At 53.0% G+C, this 19,109-nt stretch overlaps 1 protein-coding gene across 1 annotated transcript in view; it reads right to left on the minus strand.

Annotated features, from left to right (window-relative positions):
* The window catches only part of ALS2CL (ALS2 C-terminal like), a 24,006-nt gene extending 14,937 nt beyond the window's left edge, over nucleotides 1-9,069 (minus strand). Inside the window, exons 1-9 of the mRNA XM_007951784.1 lie at nucleotides 8,940-9,069; nucleotides 7,925-8,117; nucleotides 7,420-7,485; nucleotides 6,813-6,978; nucleotides 5,965-6,096; nucleotides 5,059-5,178; nucleotides 2,638-2,696; nucleotides 2,429-2,495; nucleotides 1,691-1,887 (exon numbers count right to left, since the gene is read on the minus strand). Coding sequence (XP_007949975.1) covers nucleotides 1,691-1,887; nucleotides 2,429-2,495; nucleotides 2,638-2,696; nucleotides 5,059-5,178; nucleotides 5,965-6,096; nucleotides 6,813-6,978; nucleotides 7,420-7,485; nucleotides 7,925-8,117; nucleotides 8,940-9,069 — 1,130 coding nt within the window. The remainder of the gene's footprint in view (nucleotides 1-1,690; nucleotides 1,888-2,428; nucleotides 2,496-2,637; nucleotides 2,697-5,058; nucleotides 5,179-5,964; nucleotides 6,097-6,812; nucleotides 6,979-7,419; nucleotides 7,486-7,924; nucleotides 8,118-8,939) is intronic.
* Between the last annotated feature and the right edge of the window lie 10,040 nt (nucleotides 9,070-19,109).

Genomic DNA, 19,109 nt, shown 5'->3' on the forward strand with positions numbered 1-19,109 from the left:
TGTAGCCTTTAATCTTCATCAGTAAGTACTTCAAGTCATCCTACTTTCAGCAAGCAAAGGTGTATTGTCAGCATATCACAGATTATGAGTCTTCTTCCAATCCTGATGCCATGCTCTTCTTCATATAATCCAGCTTCTCAGATTATTTGCTCAGTATACAGATTGAATAAGCATGGTGAAAGGAGACAACCCTGATGCACTTCCTTTCTGATTTTAAACCATGCAGTACCCCCTTGTTCTGTTTGAATGACAGTCTCCTGGTCTATGTACAGGTTCCTCATGAGTACAATTAAATGTTCTGGAATTTCCATTCTTGTCAATGTTATCCACAATTTGTTATGATCCACACAATCAAATGCTTTTTGCATAGTCAATAAAACATAAGCAAACATCTTTCTGGTATTCTTTGTTTTCAGCTAAGATCCATCTGACATCAGCAATGACATCCCTTGTTCCACATCCTCTTCTGAATCCAGCTTACATTTCTGGAACTTCTCTGTCAATATACTGCTGCAGCCATTTTTGAATTATTATCTTCAGTAAGATTTTATCGGCAATATATCAGACAGTGTTTCACTGCTATTCATAAGGTTGTCATTGGCCAATCTTTGAGAAGTGTATGGGCTCTTCCTTCTTCCAGGTCTGTCTTAGTCTAGAAGCACCACTGAAACCTGACCATCATGGGTAACCCTGCTGGCATTTGCAACACCAGTGGCATAGCCTCCAGCCTCATAACAAAGCCAAACACTAGACAGGCATATAAGGTGAATATCTACACCAGGTAGGTACACTCCTTAGACCAATCAACCAGAGGAGATCAGAAGGGCAGTATTTGTACAGGGAGATAGCTCAGAGGGCAGGAAGGCATAGGAAAGAAGGACACAGGGAAAAAGTAACTACAGGGAGGAGGTGGGAAGAGGGCTGTTACATTATGGGAATTGCAATCAATGTCATGAAACAAAATGTGTATGAACTTCTGTATGGAAAATGAATTTGCTCTGTAAACTTTCACCCAATCACAATAAAAAATAAATAAATAATAATGTCTGCCTTGAGCATTGTGCTCTTTTAAAGAACTGTCTATATGGGATCAAATTGAAAATAGCAACTCAAAAGTTTAGATAGAAAGCTTAGAGGCAATGAGTTTATGTTAATGGAAAAAGAGCAACTCAGAAAAGGAGAGTGAGAATGGTTGCATAAATAGAAGAATGTATTCAATGCCACTGAATTTTACATGTAGAAATTGTTGAAATGGTTTATGTTCTGCTGTGTATACTTTCAACAATAACAAAAAAAGAAAGAATGGGGAAAAAAAAAAAAAAAGCCTAATATTTGGCACAGACTGGTTAGGCCCTATCCAAGTAGACTTAAGAGAGACTCTGAGGACAAACCAACAAACTAAACCACTGACCACAGAGAGCAAAGTCGTGTGGTATGTGCCCTGAGGCAATTAGGTTTGGGCTGGTTCTGTCTGCTCCTCAGAGGCCAGGGTCTGTATTTGATCCTCGTGACGCCTCCCTGAGGTTGCCACTCTTAATGTCCCTGTTCTAGGATGCTCAGCTGAAATGGAGTCAGGGTCAGCATGGTCCCAGAAAGATGGGACAGGGATCATCATCCCCATTTGGCAGGTAAGGAAACCAAGGCCCAGGAGGAGCCCTGCCTGGCCTGGCCTAGAGCCTCAATCACTCACTTGCCATGGGGCCTGCCCCGGCACCACTCGCCCTCGTAGGTGGCCTGGCAGAGCCGGCCCTCCGTGTGGAAGGTGTATGCTACGCAGCGAGAAGTTGGGGGCTCGGGCGGCTCCGGGCCCACCCCCAGCACTGGGAAGTCCTTCTTCCCGCACAAGGCTTGGCGCACAGCCTGGGTCACCTTCCACTGCCAGACCACCTGGTGGGGATGGGGGAAACACAGGGCAGGTCACTGGTGCTGGACGCGTCCCCTCCAGGAAGGCTTCCCAGGTCAAGCACAGGCTGCTGATGGGTCCATAAGCCCTCCTCCACCCAGCTCTGTCACTAAGAGAAATCTCCAACCTCTCCACGCTGCTGCCTAGGGCCCTCTAGCCAGGCCTCGTGTGCAGTTTCAGGACCTGCCCAGAGGGGCTGGACAAGACCACAGGGCAGGGATCTGCACAGGCCTCAATCCTGGCTCCAGGGAGAAAAAGACTCCATTTTCTGTAACATTCTGATGCCTGACCCCAGGCTGACCACTGACCTCAAGCTGATCTAATCCCTGACCCAAGGGTAACCACTTGCTTCACGATATCCCTTGGCTCATGCTGATCATGACCCCAGAGGCCTGACAGCCTCTCCCCCTGCATTCCCATAGAGTGCTCTAGGGTCCCACACTCCTACCCTTCCCCTACCCTGCCTGCCGTCTTCCCTCACTCGCCTTGACCCACTCCCCCAATCCACAGCTCATGCACACTCACCTGGCCCTGGTGGTCCTTGGCACAAAAGGAGAACTCTTCTTCAGGCGTGAGGACATGAAACGTGTACCTAGATAGAAGGAGGTGATAAGTAGCCCCAGCTCTGTCTGGATTGGGGCGGGGAGGGCCCAAACCTGAGCCCTGCGGTGTGGGCACTGTTCATGGTGGTGGATCAAGAGAAGGCCTGGGGGTAAAAGGAGGGGGTTGCTCACCTGTCCTGCCCAGGATCCACCCACACCAGCTTCAGATCAAAGGTGTGGGCATGGTGGCCCTAGAAGAAGACAGGGTACAGGCATCATCCAGAGGCCAAGCCAAGTTTCAACCCCACCAGCATGCCCTAGGATGCCACCAATCTGCTCCATCCAGCTTCCTAGGTCCAAGTCCCCCACCCTCCTTCCCGCTGGTTCCTCCCTTCTGCAGAAGTTCCTTCATTTCCCCCTTCCACCCAAGGCCAGGAACCGGAATCAATCTCTTCCTCCTTCTGTCCATTATCCCTGCTGGAAACCTCTCCAAGGTTCCTACTGCCTAGAGGATGGAGCCCACACTGCTGAGTCTCACATTCAAGCCTCACACAGGCACTCCAGGCTCATGCACCCATACCCTACGCCCTCTTTACACCTCTAGCACAGCCACTGCACACCTGCATGACCACTGCATACCTGCATGACCATCACACACCTGCATGACCACTGCACCCCTGTACCCTACCCACAACTCCCTTCCCTATGAACTTTGGCTCATGTTGCTCCTTCTACCTGAAGTGCCATCCCCACCCTAAGAGAGACCCACACCTCTTTCTCTAAGAAGATTTTGTATAGTTCTCTCAGCCAGCCCCAGGCAGGCCAATCACTGCTCCATGGGCACAGAAGGCTTTTTGGAGGAGGCAACATCAGGCCCAGGCCTGATGGATGAGGAGGAGTTTGCCAGATGCAGGCCAGGGACAAGAGTGGGTCAGGCAGAGAGAACAGCATGTGCAAAGGCCCAGAGGTAGGAAAGGACTTGGCACATTCGAGGGATGGAATCTCTTCAGCATACCTGGAGCAAAGAGTGTGAAGATGGCAGTGAAGAGGAACTCAAACTAAATCAGAACTACACCCAAACCAGCCGTGAGAAGACACAAGCCTGGGCTGGGCAGTTGCATCTTCCCAGGCTGTCGTGAATTTAATTGTGTCCCCCCAGAATATATGTCAAGTAGCTAGGCCATGACTGTCTTCTATTTTGTGATGTGTCCTAAATCCTAATTTCTATGTTAATGAGGCAAGATCAGGGTGAAGTGTATCTCAGTCACAGCACAGCCTTATAAGAGGGTGTCTCTTATTCAAGTCACCTTACTAAAGATACATCCTTATGCAAGTCACACCGTTTATCTCATAACAGATAAAAGGAAAGATAAGTAAGCACAGAGGGGAGGAACCCACTACCACCAAGAAAGAAAATCAGAGTGTGCTCTTTGCACTCAGGGTCCCTGTACTAAGAAACTTATGGACCCAGGGAAAGATTGATGATGCCAAGACACAAAGAACACTGAGCCCACAGATGTTGAAAGGAGACAAGGACCTTCCCCCAGAGCCAAAAGAGAGAGAAAACCTTCCCTAGAGCCAGTGCTCTGAATTTGGACTTCTAGTTCTAAACATAAGAGCTCTGGTAGCATAGTGCCTAAGGCACTTGACTGCTAACCAGAAGCCTGGCGGTTCAAACCCACCAGCCACTCCTCAGAAGGAAGGTTGGGCAATCTACTTCTGTAGTGATACTGCCTCAGAAACCCAAGGAAGGGTCGCTATGAGTCAGGTCCGGCTTGATGGCACATAACAACAACAACAGGTTCTAAACATGAGAGAATAAATTTCTATTTGCTAAAGTCATCCACATCAGGATGACTTTATCTCTGTGGTATCTCTGGTATAGCAGGACTAGATAACTAAGACAGAATTAGGCAGTAGCATCCCTTCCTGGCCTCAGTCTCCTTTTTTTCCCCCCCTAGGCTCAGTCTCCTTGTCTTCAACATAAAGGATATTCAGGCTGGCATTCTAACAGGACACAGAAGAGGTGTGTGGATACCATAAGGGCAATGAGTTCAGCAGGGGCTAAGTACAGTAAAGGTTACTGGCTAAGTAACAATTAGATAACTGGCTCCCTCCTGACTTGTAATGCTGATAGCCAGTCACTACTTCTACGTGGTGCTTTTCTCTAGAAGCTTTGCAGGTGCCCTGAATGGTTCACCCACCCCTGCTCTTCTACCTGGCTACCTGTCTGATGAAGATGGGAACTGAATGCTGTCTGGCCCCTGCTGTAGGATAAACTCAGTAACAATTATCTCCATTCTACAGAGGAAGAAATGTGGTGAAGACAGGTATGTAACCAAAGACACCAGCTGAGAAGGACTGAAGCCAGGATACACCTTGAAATCCCTTTCATCCCATCATCCCAGCCCACGCTCCCTCAGGAAGGGCACATGGGTGATGATATCACATTGATCAGGGCTCCCAGCTGACCCCATCTGAGCATTTGGCCTTTCTGTCCCCCACTTAAGCCCAAGTTCTCACTCCCAGTGGCATGTCCCTTTCTGATTCTTTCTTCAGCCAGATCCTAGGAGCCTACTGTGGCCTCAAGGCCTCGAGTCAGCCCCATCCTACCTGCAGCAGGACAAGGGTGTCATCAAACAGCAACACGCGTTCTGCCCGCAGTGGGGAGACCGTCACTGGAATGTCATGGCTGTCTTGCAGGAGCCGGTGAGCAGGGGTGCAGAGTACATCCTGGTGGGCAAGGAGGAGGGGCAAGGCTCAGGCCTTCCTCTCCTGGAAGCTGCCAGCTGCTATGCCACCTGCCCCACCCTGGGCATTGGAGGCTGGGGGACATGGCCCAGGGCAGCAGGGCCCTGCCTGCCTCTCTGCACTCTGGACACTTCCTGGAGGCCTCCTCCAGTGGACCTGAGCTTCCCCACAGCACCTCCCAGTCAACGGTAAGCACAGGTCTCAAGTCATTGGGCTGAGGTATGGGGAATCATTCCTGGTCACTCCCAGAAGCACAGCACAAATTCTCTCTCTTGCAGCTTTACTCTCTCCCCCTTCATCCTACCCCCACCTCCATGTCATGGCCCCAGCCAAGCCTCCATTGAGTCTCACCAGGATTCTAGCAATTCTTGCCCCTCTACCTGTCTTCCTAATTCTCTACACTGAGCTTGTTATACTCTCTTGGGACACAGGAGACTTTTGTTCCTGCAGGGAGAACATAGGCCATGGTTGGCATTGACACGGGGGTGATTGTTTGGTAACATCCCACTACCTCCCCTTGGACACAGCTTCAGGATAGATTGTCAGTCTGGCCGATCAGATTCCCCAGAGCCAGAACAGGGCCTGACCCAGGAGGTGGTCTGGAAAAGGACAAGGAAGGCTGGACAGAGGGACCTTATAAGCCACCCCGCTCCTCTTCCAGATGGGTAAGCTGAAGCACAGAGAGTAAAGCAAGAAGCTTGAGCCAGCCAGCAGGTCCACGTGCCATGTGCAACCCCTTCCCTGACCACTCTCAGGCCCCATACTCACCCTCAGCCGACTGCTCAGGGTGGGCCAGAGGGCTTGCGTGACCACTGCCTGGTCCAGTGCCTGCCTCATGAAGGACTGTAGGTTCCCAAAGAGGGTGGCTGCATGTACCACTAGCTCCCGGGCAGGGTGGTGCTGCATGGGGACAGGCAGTCAGTGAGAACAGAGGTGGGGGAGAACTTGTTGGCACTTTCCCCACCCTGTGATGGCTACTCTGGCCCTGTCCTAGTCAGGGGGCCTGAGACTAGTCTAAAGTTCACACCTCTCTCCCTAACAACTCCTGCTCCTCCTGAGGGGTGCGGAGTTGCTTCTAGAGGAGTCAGAACCATTAGATGGCTCCCCAGGCTTGGCCCTGGGCGACTAGTCCTCATACCCAGTCCAGGATTCTACACCTGTTCTCGGGACTTCTGCTGGCTCCAATCAGGGTAGGGCTATGGCTCCTCAGATAACCCAGGGTAAACCTGTAACCCACTAAGATGACCAGAACAGACTGTGACCCTCAGACCCTGCAAGGCAGAGCCACGTCCCCTCAGGTAATCCAGGGCAGAGATGTGACCCACTAAGATGACCTTAGCACACTGTTATCCTCTCAGACCCTCCAGGGCCGGGTCATGCTCCCTCAGGCAGCCCAGGGTAGGATTGTATTCTTACACTGCTCAGAGTGAGACTGTGCCACTCCCACCAAGATCCTCCAGGGCAGGGATGTGTCCCTTCACACCTCCCAGAACCAGGCCATATCCCCTTCACCCAGAGTACAGCTGGGGTCCCCTGAGCCTGAGCCCCATTTCTCCTTCTTTAGTCTCCCCATAGGCTATAAGGGGTGCCTTGCTCCTGTGGCCCCTGGTACCCACCTCCCTGAGAGTGTCTCCGAGGCTCAGCAGGAGAAACACGTACTGCTGCACATGGTGGGCGAGTGGCTGGCGGAGGGCCTGGACCAGCACTGGACCCACCGCACCCTCTGAGCTCACGTCTGACAGGAGCTGCCGCAGCACTTTCCGCTGGCCTTGCCAGTACTCACTGAGGGAGAGTCACACATCACCCTCACTCTGCCCCACCAACCCCCGCCCCCTACTCCATTCCTGCACCCACCACCATCGCCTCCCTGTCTTGTCTAAACCCCAGGACCCAACGCCAGCCTAGACTTCCAAACCTCTCTCCTATCAGACAAGCACAGTGCTTGAATTGCCTCTATTGGAGATTTAGCAGTAACATCGGAGAGTCTGGGGTAATCACTGATTACAACCATCACCCTGAGAACTAACTACCCCTCCTTCCCTGTCCCAGAGTCATCAGAGATGTCTGAATTCTGCTCACAGCCTCACAAAGCCTTCCCTCCTCCTCTCCCAGCATGCATCAGTGTAGAACTGTTAAAGCCAAGACTCGAGGATAAGTCCAGGGCTTCCCCAGCCCAGATACCCCCACTCGTTCAGGGGCCCATGGCAGCACCCCCATACTCACCGCCTCCTCTTTGCTGTTTTCTGAAAGGCCTGCACTACCATGCAGCTCGTGTAGGACTCGATGTACCTGCAGGCAGCATGGAGGACCCCCTGCAAGCCCCACCTCAGCTCCAAGCCCAAGCCCCTACCCTTCTTCCCACCCAGCTACTGAGCTACTGAGACCCTGAGGGACAAGACACTGGCCTGGCCTTGGGCACTGGTGACCTTGAGTCTTGACCCAACTAGACAGTTCTCTAACTATAAAGTCTCCCTTTTCTGAGGGATCCCAGGGTTCATGAGGGTCTGTAGTGTCTGAGCCCACCACTAGGCTTGCCCTAACCCGGGGTGAGGAAAATCTCAGATAAGCCGTGACCCCAAGATGAGTCCCCCAACTGAGCATCAACCCCAGGCTAACCCCTGATCTTGGCCTAAGCCCTGACCCAATTGAGTGCCAATCCCAGGTAAGCCCTAAAGCCAGGTGGCTTTGATGCCAAGGCTGAGCACGAGGCCCACCTTGTCTGCCTTACTGTATGTGGACCTGCAGGACACGGTCAGCATCACGCAGCAGCAGCAGGGATTCCAGGCCGACAGAGTCCGGGTGGCGCAGCCTCTCCCGCAGTGAATGCAGGCTCTCCTCTGTCACCTCCCAGAGCTGCTGAGAGCTCTTGTGCAGTTGCTGCAAGAGCTGCAGGCACTCTCTGCCCCGGGGGTCTGAGGGCTCTGGGGTTGAGGCAGGAGCACAGTAACAACATCAGGAGGAAACATGGTCTCTCCATCCACCAGGGAGCACACAGAAGTCCAGGGTGGTCACACAAGGGCCAGCAGCTTCCCACAACCCTGTTGCTGCAGCCAAGGTCCTGCTTCTTTGGGGTCCTTGGGGCAAGGTTGGAAGCAGGTTTCTCCTTGAACTTAGCAGGGGATGGGCAGGCTGGGGCAATGTGTAGCACCCTTAGTGATAAAAAGGGGCAAGTATGCACTTTCTCACTAAACAGGAATGACACTGATGCTCTAGAAAAACTCATCATATTAAACCCCACTGTGTCTCTGGGTTTCTTTGCCCTTGGACCCCCAGGATCCGGAATGTGGAGTCCATAAGGGCATTCAATTCTCTGCCACTTCACAGGTGTATAAATAGAGGGCCTGAGAGGAAGGAGCCTGTCTCTTCCAGCTTTACTTCCAAGCTAGAAGTAAAACTTAGGCATGCTGCCTTCCAGTCAGGCTTTTCTGGACATCACCAGATGTCCTGGGTGGGAACAAGATGCAAACTCAGGCAGAGGGTCTTCTCCAGGCCTGTGACCCAGGAGAAGTGGAATTTGGTCTCCATGCACAGTCAGGTCTAGATGTGGTTTCATGGCCTGGTCCTCAGGGTCCCTTTGAGAAGAGAGCAGCCAACAAGGGAAGCTGGGGCCCCAGTTCTATCAGAAGATGCCAACGCCAAGAGTCACCACCTCCACTGGAAGGTGAGAAAGCTGTGGCTTTCCAGGAAACTAGCCAACCTGTCCAAGGGACCCAGCAGGGTAGGATCATTTCTGCATCACCCACCCTCTCCACTGGAGAGCCTGGACTTACCATCCAAGAGCAGGGGCTGGAGGACAAGGCAGTTGATGCGGGCAAGGGCAGCTGAGAAGACCTCTTCTAGCCGCAGCAGGGCTGCCTCCTCAGGGTTGCACATGGCCAGGGTGCTAGACACAGGACCTTATGGATGGGACACAGGTTAGAGAAAGAGAACACTGGCTCTTAAGAGGGCAGGGTTACTGTCATCCTTTCCAGGGCAGATGCCCAGAAGCAAGGTCCATGACTGTCCCACATCAAAACTGAGCAATGAGCTTAGGACATCTCAAAGGGGAGCTCCTGAACTAGCCACTGATGACCTGTCCTGCTCTCCATCTGGGCCCAGCTGCGGAGAACCTAAAGGAGTGGGAGAGAGGGCTCAGAATCACCAAGGGAAGCAGACACTCATCAAAACCAATTCTGGCCTGCTCACTGCTCTACTCAAACACCTCCCATGGCTCCCTAGTACCCATGGTAATATCTAGTGATGCTCTGACTTCACTCCTTCCCTATCAAGTGTCAACACAGAAAGACACAGTCTCTAGAGACAGGGATATGTTGGCAGAGGGGCCCAGCCTTGTCCTCAAGATTGTGGCTCAGGGCTCCGTGTGACACAACAGATTATATGAGCAAGGAGAGGCCTGGAGGTTTCCTGCTGAGCATGAAGGACATGCAAGAAATAAAGAGGCAGAGAGGAGGGCCTAGCATAAAGGGGCAGAACTGTGACAGCAAAGGCCTAGGCTTTGTGCTAAGCCTACCAGGCAGCACCCTAATTAGCTGGCCCAGAAGCTTGGCCATAGGGAGCCATGGAGGACTTCAGAGCAAAGGAGTGGTTGGATCCAAAGCTGGGCTTTAGGAGATGGATTTGTTGACAAATGCAGAGGAGATGGAGAGGTAGAAGTCAGCGTAGGGGGAGCCTAGACCCTCCATGCCCCCTACTAACCTGGCTGAGCCTACTGACAGTCCTACTCAAGAGGTAGGGCCCACTGGGTCTGGGCAGTGGGTTTGAGCCTTTGGATTTCCTGCCCTGGAGTGAGGGAACCTGTGAAAAGGCAGGGATCATCTGGGAATGCAGACTCCTAAGTGGAGGGGGGGGCTGCCAGGAGCCTGGGCTCAAATCCACCACCACAGCTAGGTTGTGGCCCCTATGCTTGAGTTTGGGAGCTCTGGTAGCGTAGTGCCTAATGCACTTGACTGCTAACCAGAAGGCTGGCGGTTCAAACCCACCAGCCACTCCTCAGAAGGAAGATGGGGCAATCTACTTCTGTAGTGATACTGCCTCGGAAACCCAAGGAGGGGTCGCTATGAGTCAGGTCCAACTCGATGGCACATAACAACAACAACACCACACTTGAGTTTGGTGCCCTCATCTGGCAAGATCATCTGCCCAAATGGTCTGACCAGACCTCTCTGAATTGAGAGTCAGAGGGTCTTTTAGCCCAAGAGCCTCAGACTGCCTCTCCCTGGCTCTGGCACTCAAGCTCTGGGACTAGTGTGGGGTAGGGGACATCACTGGGGCAACCTATGACTGGTAACTAATGGTGAGCAGGCAACCCGAAATCCAAACCAAACCCACTGTCATCAAGTCAATTCCAACCCATAGCAACCCCCACTGGGTTTCCAAGGCTGTAAATCTTTATAGAAGTAGATTGTCTCACCTTCCCATGGAGCAGCTGGTGGATCTGAATCACTGACCTTCTGGAGAGCAGCCAAATGCCTTGACCACTACACCACCAGACCCAAAAAGGCAAAGAGAAAGGGTCTTACTTCACCTTCCCCTCTAAGGTCGCTTGACACCATAAGGCATCCTAGGCCCCTAGCAGAACCTATGACATCCCAGGAATTGTCTCTGGGGCAGGGCAGGGTGGGGTAGGTGTCTCAGAACTCTGGCCAAGGGTCTGGGCCAGGCATTCCTGCCCCACCTTTCCTGCTACTGCCTCAGAGAAGGGCGAGGCCCAGGGAGGGAGAGACAGGAAGGGGAAGCGGCTGGAAGCCCAGCTGCACCTTCTCTCTCTGTAGGCCCCTGAAACAGCCCCATCCCCCAGGGAGTCAGGGAGCTGTAGGTGAGCCCAGACAGACCAGGAGAGTCAGGGAGATCAGGGGAGGCAGGGGTAAGGCAAGTATGGCCCAGCTGACTAGGTGCCGTACAGTTGGTTCTGACTCATAGCAACCCTACATACAATAATGCCTGCTTCTGTGCCATCCTCACACTTTCACCTATATATAGGTGACTTTCACCTATATCTTCAAAAACTGATGGAATGGAAAGGTGCCTTGGTCGAGGCTGACTGGCAAGGACACCCAGGACTGGCAGAGGTGGAGGGAGCCGGGACAGCCAGGATGGGAGGAGCTAAGATCCAGATCAGGGTAAGGAAAAAAGAAACTGCAGTAAATAACTAGCAAGGTGGGAGGTCTTGAACATCAACACCCCATACACTCCCACCCGGGAGCAGGTACCCCCACCCTGGCCAACACGACACCCCAGGTAGGGAGCTCTCTGCCCCTGGAGAGTCTGTCCGCCTCAGGCTTCTCCTGCTTTGCCTCCATAGGGCTGGCCCCTGCCCAGTACTGACTCCAGAGCCATGAACAGCAGCTGTCTTGGACCCATGGCCATACCTCAGCTCCTGCCCCAGGAGAGGCTTCTGACCTCTACCGGCCATTCAGCCCTGGCCATGCTCCGACTTAGCCAGTTTGTTCCTTCTGGGCCATAGCCACCTCCTCTATGAAAGGCGGGATCCAGCTAGTGCAGAGCTTTTCTGATTATTTTAGCCCCCCCTCAAAAGGACCAACTGGTCAGGGGGAAACCTCCCCTACCCTAAAAGCAGCCCAGGGTTAGCAGCCACTACTCCAGGGCTCTTCCAGCTCTGTGGCCCAAAGGGATCTCTAACCCTGAGAAACCGAGTCACACTACCCTGAGAAAAGGCCAAAAGATAAGCATGGCTGATGGAGTGGAGGGGAAGAGGCAGCAGAGGGAAGAGGCTGCAACTGAGGCTGGGCAGACTGATCTAGTGATCCCAGGGGGCAGAGCGCTCCTAGGTGATGGAGTTTCAGGTTTCAACCTAGAAGGTACTGAGGAGATTGTGAGGGCAGGGACATGGCCAGGCAAGAGTTCATGTGAGTGTAATGAGGGGGAGAAAGGGGTGGCACCAGGTGCTGAATCTTAACATGAAAGGGACCCAGCAAGAGGGTATCCTTCCTAAACTCACAGTTCTACCTCCCAAACCAGCCCACTCTGGTTCAAGAGAATGGCCTCTCATTCTCTCCCTCCCTCCCTTCAGTCCTCAAAGATTCCTTAATGTGAAACTGCACATGATGTACAAATGGGGAAACCAAGGCTCAGGAAGGACAGGAGAGCCCAGAGCCACTATCTGTAGAGCATGTGTGGGGCTCAGACCCAGGCTTCTGGCTCCCAGTCTCACCAGGCTTAAGTCAGCCGGATGGCCCAGAGAGGCTAAGCATCTCACCTGAGGGCACACAGCAGTTCCTGGCAGGGCCTAGACTCCTACCTCATTACCAGGGGGCCTCACCATGGGGTGGGGGTGAGGACAGAACTGGCTGGTCTTGGCGTGCCCAGGTGAGTCAGTTGCCTGTCACTGAGGCAGTCTAACCAGCAGTCAGACCTGCTCTCGCCCCAGCATTCCTGGCCTCTTTGCATACCTGGGTCCCTTCTGGGAAGGTCACTGAGGCCTTCCCCTGTCTTCTCCCAGGCTTGGCATCTCATGCACCTTAGCTCTCAGCCGCACCCTGTCATGGCACCTACTCTGGTATTTCCTGGTCTGGACAGGCAAGAAAGCTCTGTTTGCTGTGGAGGCTTTTTTCCTAGGCTGCCCTGTAGTCTCTTTGATCAACCAGCACACCCAAAGATGGACAGTGTAGAGAGGAGACTGAGCTGCGACAGCTACCCCCTGACAGTCTCCACCTCTGGCCCTTCCTCCCCTCCGCACCTCCGTGGCTCCCAGCGTCTTGCCCTACACACACGCACTCCACCTCCAACTTTCTCCAGTAGCATATATCACAGTTTTCCTTTTCCCCACCCAAGCATACGCAGGAGTTCCCAAACCTGCGATCCAGTTCCAGCTGCCAAGCTTTTGCCCATGCTGCTCTCACTTGAGCAACACCACCTACTGGCTTTCTCAGTTGTAGCCCTTCCGCCCTCCCAGGCCGGCGTCACCTCCTCCTGGCAGTCTGTCAGGCTGGGTGAGGCCCCGCAGACCCTGCAGCCTCGGGCACTGCTCTCGTGCCGTACACGACCCCGGGGTGCCGGCACCGCCCCTAAGCCTGAGCCGGTGACCATGGGGCAGGGAGTACGAAGCTGTGAACTCCTCTGGGGCCGAAAGGGGTCGTCTGACGAACTGGGACTGCCCTGCGTGAGTCTAGCAGGGCACCGAGAAGTCGGGGAGAGACGACGAGGGCGTGAATGTCCCGAACCCGAGTGGGGAAAGCATGGAGAGGAGGAGCCCGCCCCTAGAAGCGCTCCCTCCGTCCCGCCCTTACCTGCGCTGGGCCGGCGCCCCGCGGGGCGTCCCGGTGCTACTCCAGGCTCACCGCCGCCCCCCCCAACTCCCCCAGAGCCTCGGCGCTGGCCCCGCCTCCACGCGGGCGCCCCGCCTCCGGTGTTGCTTGGGGCGGGGGGAGGGGGAGGCGAAGGGGCCCCGCCTCCGAGGGGGCGGGACGCGGCGCTAGTGCGCCCCGGCCCGCGAGGTCTCTCCTGAGGTGTCAGTCCCAGAGTCTCAAGATTTTTGGGACCCAGCGGGTGGAACGGGAAGGCGGGGAAGTGTTGGGAGCTTGACTTCTATGCTCCTCCACACAACACACGCACCCAGGCTCGCCTCTCCCACCTCGCATCCTCTCAACGAATGTTGTGAGGACAGAGGGAGTGTCTGCAAGGCGGCCTCGTTTCCTCGTCTCAGCAGCCTCCTTCTCCTTGCTTCCCCTTGCGCTCGTCGACTCTGGCTATCTGCGGGCCTGGGGTGCAACCCCATGACCTCTTCGACCTGCACTGAGCCACAGAGGCCGGCTCAAGCGAAGTGCTGGGTGGATTAGTGAAGTTTGTGGCCGGCTTGTAGATCAGCCGCCACCCTGGTCTGTGTGACCTTGGCGAGACTCCCCCTACCCCCACTTCCGAGTCTCAACATGGCCCAGTGGACCGTGAAAGCCGGCGGGTTTTGCGCCAGCGCCCATGACCTTGGAAAGGGTGGCAGAAGACTATTCCGGACCTCCCGGGAGGGGGAGGGACGATGGCTCAAGCCTGTAACAAAGAAGCCCGCTGTCTGCCGCCGCGTCCCCCTCTGGCTGACAATCCAGTCCCCCATCACTTCCCGTGCCAGGCAGGATCCAAGGATTGACCGGCGTCGCTGGGTCGCCTCTGTCCCTTTCATGGCAGAGAACACCAAAGCAAAGAGGCCCAGGTCCAGAGGGGAGCAGTGGAAGAGCAGAAAGGGCCCAGACCCCTGCTCAAGTCCAAGCCCCGTCCTGCCAGCCTGAAGAAAGATCCCCCAGGAGAGGTAACCTCAGCCCCCTCTAGGTTCCCTTGGGCTGCCCTCCACCCCCACCACCAGGTTTAGAGTGTTTGCAGTCCCTGGACCATTCCCTTGGGTAATCTTAGGTTCCAGGAGGCCTTACCTTCTTTCTCCAGATTACTCCTCACATTGGAGAGGGCCCCTCCCTCTTTCTCCATCCGCAGAGTGACCAAAGCTAGCATCTGCCCTAGCTCTGGTCTTCCCATTTCCAGCCTCAGTCTCGTTACCACTTCCGGCTCTCCCTACAGCCTGAGGGGCTCCCACCCCAAAAGGCCCTCAAGCCCTAGCCTGCCCACTGGCCTCACAGCCTACCCCTCATGTAGAATGGCTTTCCACACACAAACCACACTCCATGCCTGTGTGTGCTGTTCCTAAGGCCTATGCCGCCCTTCCTTTCTGCTTCACAGGCTAATGTCACTCATCCTCCTCCTAGAGGGCCTTCCCACCCCTTGCATCCTCAGATCTGGGCATTAGGCCCCTCCTCTGTTCACACCTTTTGGCTGTCTGCCCCATTCCTGGTCTGTGGGCATTTGGTTTCCCTGAGTCTCCAGAGCCAGCACAGCCATCACCCCAGCAGGTGGCATGGAACTGAGGATCCAAGTGCTATGTAGCCCTCCGAGGTTTATCCGGGGACCCTAGGTGGCTGTGAGGCAGTGAGAGGCAGCAGAGCATGTTGGAAAGGGGTCTGGTGTGGAAACTTGTGCTGCCTTCCTTGTGCTCTGTGACCATGGGCAGCATGCAGCCTCTCTGGAGCCTCAATGTCCCTGTAAGTGAAATGGCCTTGGCTGTGAGTAAGGCATGTGGCTGCTCTACAGGAGGAAGAGGAGCTCTGGTAGCGTAGTGCCTAAGGTACTTGACTGCTAACCAGAAGGCTGGCAGTTCAAACCCACCAGCCACTCCTCAGAAGGAAGATTTGGCAATCTACTTCCATAGAGATACTGCCTCAGAAACCCAAGGAGGGGTCGCTATGAGTCGGATCTGATTCAACGGCAGTGAGTTTCGTTTTGGTTTATGGTTTGGTTTATCTTCCCTAAAGATTTACAGCCTTGGAAACCCAGAGAGGGCCACTATGAGTCGGAATTGACTCAATGGCAATGAGTTTGGTTTTTGGTTTGGTATCTAACTCTGTGGCAGTGAGTTTGATTTTTTTTTTTTTTTTTCCACCTACTTCATAGGGATTATGTGGGGCTCTGGAGGGGAGGAAAAGCTTTGATGGGTTCAAGAGACTCCTTCAAGGATGAACAGGGTCTTATTAGGGCTATGGAGCCCCTGTGACATAGTATGGGTAGGGACAGGAGCAGAAGAGGGTTTCTGGGCTTAAAGGGAGGACCAAAGGCTGGAGTGTGGCCAGGAATATGTGGACAAACAGGGGTGGGCAGGGAAGGGCCCTGAGCAAGAGGGATCTGATCTTGTTTTGCTAGGCATCTCTGGGCCAGCCCATTTCTAAGAGGCCTCAGTTTCCTTATCTGTGAAAGCAAAGCTGCCTGGGCTGAGGCAGGAAGGGAGGGCTCCCTCGGCTTCCTCCCCAGAGCCTAGACTTCCTGTATGGTGATATCCAGGGGAATTGGAAAGCTGGCTGAGCTCTGGGCTGGGGGCCAGTCTTGCTCCACTCACTCCTCATCACTGGGCAACATCACAGGCATTGTCAAGCCGCAGTTTTATCATCTGCCAAATGGGGTAAGAACTGCCCAACCTCTTTCCCAGCTTGCCCTTGGCTTGGAGCCAGCTATAGCCTTGGGGCCCCTAATAGTGTCTCCACTGAATCCATCTGCTTTTGGCTCCCAGCACCCCAGCCAAGGGCACCCACCAAGCTATAAATGTGTATACACTCATTTGCAACCCTCTCATGCCCCCTGCACACACATGCAATTCCGTAGTCACAGGAATGTGACATAAACCTACACTTGAGCCCACTTCCCACCTATAACTGAACTCATGGGCAAGGCCTCCGTGTCACACAACTCTAGCTGCACATCCACATGAGCACAGACTTACACATTGCTCCAAGAAACACCCATATGTATGTTCACAGTGCCTGTGATTTGGAGACACTGAGATACACACAGAGCCTTGTGTAGGAATGCACACACACTCCCATGGACACGAGTGCTTGGGCATACCAGCACATGTTTATGTACACACAGGGTCTGATCCAGGCTGGGCCCAGCTCCAGAGCTATTCTGGGCCAGGCCTGGGGCCAACAAGGTCAGGAACAGCCAGCTCCCAGCAGGCTTCAGCCACTATGTCACAGGCCCAGGCTGCCCAGCCCCCACCGCCGCTCCAGGCTGAGTCCATGGTGCTCTGGATCCAGCCTGGCTCTGTGACTGGGGGTGGGGGGTGGGGTGTCTCTGCTCCCTACCCTTGGCTTCCCCAGAGCTGGACCTTAATTAGCTCTGGAGTTTCAAGTTCCAGGAGAGAGCTGTCCAGCAGCCACTGCCTCAGCCCATGGCTTCCAACCCAGGGCCCTGAATGCTGGAATGATCTCTACAGAAACCTGCAGGATCTAAAAATAGTACAAGTGGGACAAGCAAAGTTCCTCAGGACAACATTCACACCATCATGCATGGTGGGATGTTGTCTTCCAGGAGAGTCAGGCCATAGAGTTATTGTAGCCCAGAGCTCCCTCTCCCCAGACCTGATGTGCACAACTGGGGCAGAGGGGTGCGGGGGGCTGTGGTGGCCTCAGAAGAAGCAGAAACAGTACTGAGCAGTGGGCAGAACCCTGGACAGAAAACTGAGTTTGAGGCCCCAGTTGGTATGTGACCTTGTTGTTAGGTGCCATCAAGTCAGCTCCAACTCATAGTGACTCTACATGCAACAGAAATGAAACACTGCCCACTCCTGAGCCATCCTTGTAATCTTTGCTATGCTTGAGCCCATAGTTCTAACCACTGTGTCAATCCATCTCACTGAGGGTCTTCCCCTTTTTTTACTGATCCTCTATTTTACCAAGCATGATGTCTGTGGTAGTTTAGTTGTGTGTCAACTTGGCTGGGCCTGGTTTTGAGTGGCTGGGCAGCTGAATGTAGTTATTCCCCATGATGAGACTGGTAATCAACTCCATGGTGGAATCTACTTTGCACAGTTGAGTAGCTGCCTTAAGGATGTAGTCTGCTCCCAGTGTATAAGAAGATGCTTTGAGCAAGGTCTTAAGCTTTTTTGTACACTTGGACCCTGCATGTAGCCAAGGCTTCAGTCTTCAGCCTGCCATGTTCCTGGCAGTCTTGGGACTATCTCTGGACTTGAACTAGTGACCTGCCATATTGTTTGGTAATCTTGGGACTGTGCCATTTTAGTTGTTGACCTTGGGTTTGTCAGCCTCAGGAGCCAGTAGCTGCCTGAGTTAAGAGAAGCCTCCAGCTTCTTGTGGATAGGAGCAAGAGGCAGAGCTGAAGCCCAAGTTTGAGGGGCTTTCATCCAGCCCCTAGAGCAGGTACCCAAACTTCTAGCCTCCAGAACTGTAAGAGAATAAACTCCTGTTTGTTAAAATCACCAGTTTATGGTATTTCTGTTAGGGCAGCACTAGAAGACCAAAACAATATCTTTCTCCAGGAACTGGTCCCTTCTGACAGTATGACCAAAGTAGGTAAGACAAAGTCTGGCCATTCCCACTTCTAAGGAGCATTCCAGCTGTACTTCTTCCAAGACAGATTTGTTTATTCTTCTGGCAGTCCATGGTATTCCCAGCATTCTTCACCAACACCACAGTTCAAATGCATCAATTCTTCTTTGGTCTTCCTCATTCATTGTCCAGCTTTCATATGCATATGAGGTTATTGAAAATACCTTGGCTTGAGTCAGGTGCACCTTCGTCTTCAAAGTGACATATTTGCTCTTTAACATTTTAAAGATAAAGTATTATAATGAAATGTGCAAAGACTTGGAATTAAAAAATCAAAAGGGAAGAATACGCTCAGCATTTCTTAAGCTTAAAGAAATGAAGAAAAAAATCAAGGCTCAATTTGCAATATTGAAGGATTCTGTGGGCAAAATATTAAATAATACAGGAAGCATCAAAAGATGGAAGGAATACACAGAGTCACTGCATCTAAAAGAATTGGTCAACGTTCAACCATTTCAGGAGGTAGCATATGATTAAGAACAATGTCGTTGAAGGAAGAAGTCCAAGCTGCACTGCAGGAATTGGCAAAAAAACAAGGCTCCAGGAATTGACAGAATACCCACTGAGATGTTTCAACAAACAGATGGAACGCTGGAAGCCCTCACTCATTTATGCCAAGAAATTTGGAAGACAACTGTCTGGCCAACTGACTGGAGGAGATTCCTATTTGTGCCCATTCCAGAGAAAGGTGATCCAACAGAATGTGGAAATTATCAAACCATATCACTAATATCACTGCCCAGAATTCAAGCTGGATTCAGAAGAGGGCATGGAATTAGGGATATCATAACTGCTCTCAAATGGATCTTGGCTGAAAGTAAAGAATATCAGAAAGATGTTTACCTGTGCTTTATTTTATTGTTTTTATTGTGCAAAGGCATTTGACTGTGTGGATCATAACAAATTATGGTTAACATTGCAGAGTCAAGGAGCTCTGGTGGCGTAGTGCCTAAGGCATTTGACTGCTAACCAGAAGGCTGGCAGTTCAAACCCACCAGCCATTCCTCGGAAGGAACGTTG

The sequence above is a fragment of the Orycteropus afer genome, unplaced genomic scaffold, assembly GCF_000298275.1.
Source record: "Orycteropus afer afer isolate SDZICR_OR568_19922 unplaced genomic scaffold, OryAfe1.0 scaffold00311, whole genome shotgun sequence".
Taxonomy (NCBI): Eukaryota; Metazoa; Chordata; class Mammalia; order Tubulidentata; family Orycteropodidae; genus Orycteropus; species Orycteropus afer.